The 6252-nt window shown below is 38.8% G+C and overlaps 1 protein-coding gene across 1 annotated transcript; it reads left to right on the top strand.

Moving 5' to 3' along the window:
- The first annotated feature begins 4991 nt into the window (after positions 1–4991).
- Positions 4992–5476, top strand: LOC116838894 (large ribosomal subunit protein eL32-like). The gene is made up of 2 exons (XM_075063420.1): positions 4992–5154; positions 5286–5476. Exons 1-2 carry the CDS (start codon positions 4992–4994, stop codon positions 5474–5476), a joined length of 354 nt encoding a protein of 117 aa, XP_074919521.1.
- The last annotated feature ends 776 nt before the right edge of the window (positions 5477–6252 follow it).

Here is a 6252-nt window from a genome sequence, read left to right as displayed (position 1 = left end):
ATTTGCATTTCTATGAACCAGAGTAACAATGGAACATTATGCAATTTAATGGTAAAAGCTAACATAGAAGTGCAGCCTTGTTGGTTAAAATCTCCCTGAAAGAAAAAGTTCTGTTTGGCACTTTGATAGAACCCTCGATTTCTTACTTGCAAAACTGAAATCAAAGAACTTCAAAGATGAAGCCACATCAGAAGACTCCAAAGGTAAAGGATTGTTTTCTGAATATTGTAAAGCAAAATGAAAAGGTTTAGGGCAGGGATTGGCAACCTTTCAGAAGTGGTGTGCCAAATCTTCATTTATTCACTCTAATTTAAGGTTTTGCGTGCCGGTAATACATGTTAACATTTTTAGAAGGTCTCTTTCTATAAGTCTATAATATATAACTAAACTACTGTTGTATGTAAAGTAAATAAGGCTTTTAAAATGTTTAAGAAGCTTCATTTAAAATTAAATTCAAATGCAGAACCCCCTAGACCAGTGGCCAGGATCCTGGCAGTCTGAGTGCCACTGAAAATCAGCTCGTGAGCTGCCTTCGACATGCGTGCCATAGGTTGCCTACCCCTGGTTTAGGGTAAAAAAATTACATGTATTCAGTTACACATGACTGAACCAAACCGCTTCAGTAGTAAACAGTAAACATGACAAATATAGCAACAGCTTTGAAACTTGCTATACTATACATTCAAACTTGTTTTTCTAACCAATAATGAAGTGGATAAAATGAATGCTTTAAAAAAAATATTCATAGCCATTGTACTTCAACTGTTGCATGTGAAAATTCATTCTGTTCTTTTGGTGCTTTGTCATGTACTTAAACAGAAAGGATCTTTAACATTTAGCACTTGAAAACTTCCAGCCATGGAGATTTTCAAGCCAAGATCTTCCTTTTTTTATTTTACATAAAAAGGAAATTTAGAATAAAAAAAGTTTGCTATTAGCATGAACCCACTGAATGCTTCACAGCAAAGGTTCCCAACTTGTGGTCTACGGAGTGTTGATGGTCTACATACGGTTGCTGGACACATGGTTCTGGCTCCTCTGGGTTACTTCCAGCTTTCAAATTGATTAAGAAAATAGAACAAAACAAAATTTGAGTATTACTTTTCTACATAAGCAATTGCTGCCCTGGTATGGTGACATTATGCAATTATGAATTATATGGAAAGTTGCCACAGTCAAATGGCATGACAGAACCACTAAACTCTCCCTGTATTACATGGCCCACAGTATGAAAACAAAATTCAGTTTACAGATTGTCTTGTATTGAGATATGCTGGCTCTTAAGTGCAATGATAGTGAAAAGCAAGGAGGACTTGATTTGGAAACCACCCTTCTCAGACCCACTACTTTCTGGGCCAGTAACAATCTCTGATCTCAATCCTTGTATGTACACAACTTCCACCAAAATATAGAGTTATCCTTGTGTGATGCTACCAGATTGGCATTCAAGTGCATTGCAGAGATATGGTGGGGATTGGTGGGGAAGATGACTAATACTTGTCTCACAGGGAGTGATTGTTAGAGGACTGTTAATAGACATCTCCGAGGTACCTACACATTAAATTGTTATGTAGAATCCAGAACTATGATGGAAACATTTTACTGGAGAACTGGGTAGTTAGTAGAAAGATTAAAGTAAAGTGTCACCTCTCCCCAGAATCAAAGCCATGGACCAGTCTATGATTTGATGCTCAGTAGGGCACTGTGCTACAGCTGACAACAAGAAGTTCAATGTAACAATGGCTGTTCAATGAACAGAATACTATTTTGTTTAAACCAAAGGTAAATGTGTATCTGCATTTCCCCCACCCTGCTTCCGTGGATTCATTAGTCAGTGCCTCCACTCAAAACTTCAGGCATCGATTAACAAACCACTTGAATGTTTCTGGTGCCAAGCAGTTGGTAGCTTCCAAAAATAGGATTATCAGGGACTAAAGCTGTCTGAGAAGGAGACTAGGGTAGTAAAAATGAGCTTTGAGATGAGATCAACTACACAAGTCCATGCACTCCTGCTTACTGGTTAATAACTTCTAAATTATTTAGATACAGGAGATTTCCTGGATGCCATCAAGTTGAGATGCAGAAAACATGGGAGCAGGTAGAAGTTGGCTGTATGGTCCAGATGCAACGAGATTCATCAATGCTTATTTTAGGAAATTCCCCACTCAAATACAGTCAAGTGAAAAATCCTTATTAGAGGCAGCTCTGACAACTTTTAGGAAGATTGTTGGGCTTGATCTGAGAGGATCACAAAGAATAAACTGACTCTTTACCAATTCATATATTTCCCCATACAACATTATTGCATATGAGCCGTACTACTGTTTAAGGTAGTTATCTTTAGTGTTCACCTGCACATCTACCAATTGATATATGCCACCATGTGCAAGCAATGTCTCTCTACCATGTACACTGGCCAAACCAGACAGTCTCTATGCAAAAGAATAAAATGGACACAAATCTGACATTAGGGATTTTAACATTCAAAAACCAGTAGGACAACACTTCTATTTGTCTGGTCACTCAACAACAGATTTAAAAGTGGCAGTTCAACAAAAAAACTTCAGAAACAGACTCCAACAAGAAACTGCAGAACTGGAATTAATTCACAAACTGGACACCATAAAATAAGCCTCAAGAGAGACAGGGAGTTGATGGGTCAGTACAGAAACTAAATCAATTTGTTAGTCTCTAAGGTATCACAAATACTCCTTTTTACAAAAAACTATTTTCCCTTGCTAACCACTCACACCTTCTTGTCAGCTATTTGAAATGAGCCACCTTGTTTACGCTGGCCTCCTTAACACTTGGAAAATTATTTCCACTCCTTCTTGTCAACTGTTGAGAATTGCCTACTTCCAACGTAAATTGAGTTGGCTTGTTAGCCCTGCCCCCCACTTGGTAAGGCAACTTCCATCATTTCATATGCTGTGTATTTATACCTCCCTACTGTATTTGCCACTCCATGCATCTGATGAAGTGAGTTTTAGCCCAAGAAAGCTTATGCACAAATAGATTTGTTAGTCGCTAAAGTGCCACAAGGACTCCTTGTTTTTTTTGCTGATACAGACTAACATGGCTACCGCTCTGAAACCTATTGCCCCCCTTGCCTCTCTATTGGGCAAGTGATGAGCTGTGACTTCTGCTTTTCTACCAAACTATTTGTTCTATTGTTGCATTATCCTCTTATCTTCCCCACTCCCACACACACTAGTCAGTTTCATCCATCTGTTGTATTCTCCGACAAGTAGCACTGTGAGCAATCTGACACAAATTGTTCTCTCTTCATTGTTAGTACAATGCCTGGCACACTGGTATCCTGATCCTTTACTTAAGTTCCTAAGTGCTATCCATAACAAACAAAGGTAATTCCTTATTGTTACTATAGAAATTATCTTTTATACCACAAATATTCAGTTTATCCAAAAGTCAATACTTCACATACATAAAGCAGAGAGAAACTTTAAGGGCAATGGCATAATCCCCTTCACTCTCAACTACTATAGTACCCTGCTTCACCAATCAACAAGCCTGCTATGCTTCTGTAATGCACTGGTTATCTTCGTCTCCTTATCTACCCAAAGATTTAGCAGTGGAAGGCTGTGATGACACTGCATCTTACTAACATGAAACAGGCAGTTTATTTACTTCTACACTTTGTCTATTACTGTATATTTTAGCTACATTTTTCCAAATCCTTTCTATGTGTTAACATTAATTTTATTGTTTTTATCTGATTATTCACTAACAGAATGCTAGTCAAAAATCAACAGTAGCCAAGAAAGGTAAAGAAATTTAATATGTTATGCCAATGGTAATAGGTAGGCAAGTAAATTAATCACAATCCACACAGGAATTAAGTATATAGGGTTAATAGTAATCTAGTAGTATTCCAGTATTAGTGTAACATTTGAATATTATAATACTGGTATATTTAGACTATTAAATTGCAATTAAGATCATGAGTATATTGATATAGAGGTGTATCTGCACATTTATCAAGTGCTTCACAAATTGCAGTAATCTACCATAAAAGCCCTAGCTAGTGTGAATTAATGAGGTTCACACAACCTCACATACCAGGTTTTCCAGCTTTCAGCATTTGTTTGGTTGATGTTTTAAAAATAAACAAAAAAAACAACAACCTTATATTCACGAACAAGTGCCTTAAATATCTGTCGCTTATATAAATTCAACTTTCACAAATACTTTGTCAGCCATCTGTCTCATTTGTGTGTCTTGCATAAAGTTTTTCTTTACGAGTAAAGTAGTGCAAGAGTACTTCAGCCAGATAACATCCTACAGCAAATATACTTTTTATTTAGGATGTGTTTGAACCACAGCCCGATCCAAACACACTTCATCTTTGGGACAGCTGGGATCCAGATCTAACTTTTGCAGCTGCGCTTACTGGGATGACATGCAAAAGGGCAAGTAGCAAAACTTCAGTTATCTAAGCTCATAAATGGACTACTTTTGATGTGAAATACATTCCTCTTGTAACTCCACCAGCTTCAGCGTAAGTACACTAGAGACTTGGCCTGTAACAAACAAAACTTCCATTCACATGTATAGTGAAAATGGTCTTAAGGACAAGACAATGAGCGGGGCACTTTTCCTAGCAGCCCGCGTATCCAAGTAACGATACTTTGCAACGTATCAGAATTTATTAGCAGGAGTTAAGGAGGCACAGACATCAGTGGCTACAATTCAGTTTGAATCTGCTCTACTGAGTTGTCGGGCAGCACTTGCCACCCCAGTACATAGTGCTGCGGCTGCGGCAGCAGAGCCAGTTTTAACAATGGATGAGTAAGTGCTGCAGTACATTTTTCTGCATCTTGTTTTATTTCATTATTTTCCTCCAGCTTCTCCAATCACTGATTTGAATGTTAACTTCTATGAGAGAACTTAATCCCAACTTCTAAAGGATTAAACATTGCTGCAGCAATTTTTTTCTATATAGACCTTTTCAATACCTAGTCTCCATCAACATGCGGCGCTGCCTCTCAGGGTGGCCGCCATTAGGAAGTGACACCGTGCCTGCCCTCAGATCCTTGGTGAAACCTAAGATCATTAAGAAGAGAACCAAGAAGTTCATCCGCCATCAGTCAGATCGTTATGTCAAGATCAAGCGCAACTGGCATAAACCAAGAGGTATTGATAAACAGAGCTCGCAGGAGGTTCAAGGGCCAAATCTTGATGCCCTTGGAGGTTCAAGGGCCAAATCTTGATGCCCAACATTGGTTATGGTAGTAATAGAAAGATGAAACACACACTGCCCACAGGATTCAAAACGTTTCTGGTCCACAATGTTGAAGAACTTGAGGTGCTGATGATGAGTAACAAGCCTTATTGTGCAGAGATTGCTCACAATGTTTCCTCCAAGAACCGCAAGGTAATTGTGGAACGAGCAGCTCAGCTTGCTATCAAGATCACCAATCCAAATGCCAGACTGCAAAGTGAGGAAAACGAATAAATGAGTTCCTCCTTTGTTGTGTAACTGTATTTAATAAAATACAAAAAAAGCCACAAAAAACCCCCATGCATTTCCTCTCGCATCAGGATGAAGTCATCAGTAAGTACCCAGCCACTTATTTTCCTCACCCACTAGCTTTGAGATCTATATCACAAGAGTGCTTAGTAAAGGCAAATTATTTTTATTCTGACCTTTTAAAGATGGTTGAAGGGGAAACAGATGAAAAGTCACAAACATCCTTTTATGTTCCTAGAACTAAGAGTGGTTAAGACATTCTCTGCCCGTCAAGTTTATGCTTGCTCATTTCTTCCTTGTTCTACTATCTCCTGGGCCCTTGTGAACCGAGATGTATTAATCAGTGAGAAATGAAGCAACAAGCCAAGCTGCTTCATCTGCCATCATGTAAGGCAGAGCAAAAGCACTGGGGTCATTGCAGAGAAACAAGCAAGAGTGGGTATTTTGTCAAATGAAAGATGCTCTGTCTTCTCCCCACTTCTATTTCTCACTGCCACATGTATTCCGCATCTATGCAATAGTGACAGAACTGCTGCTTTCTCAGGTTTTCCCACTGTTCCTCTTCCCTATTTTTCCAATTGCCACAGTGCGTCGCACATAATATACATGGACATTTTATAAACTGGTGTTCAACACAAAATGCCTGTACTTCAGGCCCCTAACAACAATGCTGGAAGCCAGACAGACAGTCTCCCTACTTCCATCTCTGACAGGCAATACACAAGAGCTGCAAAATGAAAATCCCCCTTCAGTACTTGGAA

Source organism: Chelonoidis abingdonii, chromosome 1 (genome assembly GCF_003597395.2).
Source record: "Chelonoidis abingdonii isolate Lonesome George chromosome 1, CheloAbing_2.0, whole genome shotgun sequence".
NCBI lineage: Eukaryota > Metazoa > Chordata > Testudines > Testudinidae > Chelonoidis > Chelonoidis abingdonii.
Note: the sequence above shows the minus strand (reverse complement) of the source record. Positions and strands in the feature narration are given on the sequence as shown.

Bases quoted from the DNA above. Each gene is read 5' to 3' on its own strand.
- LOC116838894 (XM_075063420.1), top strand. From the start codon at position 4,992: ATGCGGCGCTGCCTCTCAGGGTGGCCGCCATTAGGAAGTGACACCGTG. The intron at 5,155-5,285 runs GTATTGATAAAC...CACTGCCCACAG, and splicing joins CAACTGGCATAAACCAAGAG to GATTCAAAACGTTTCTGGTC.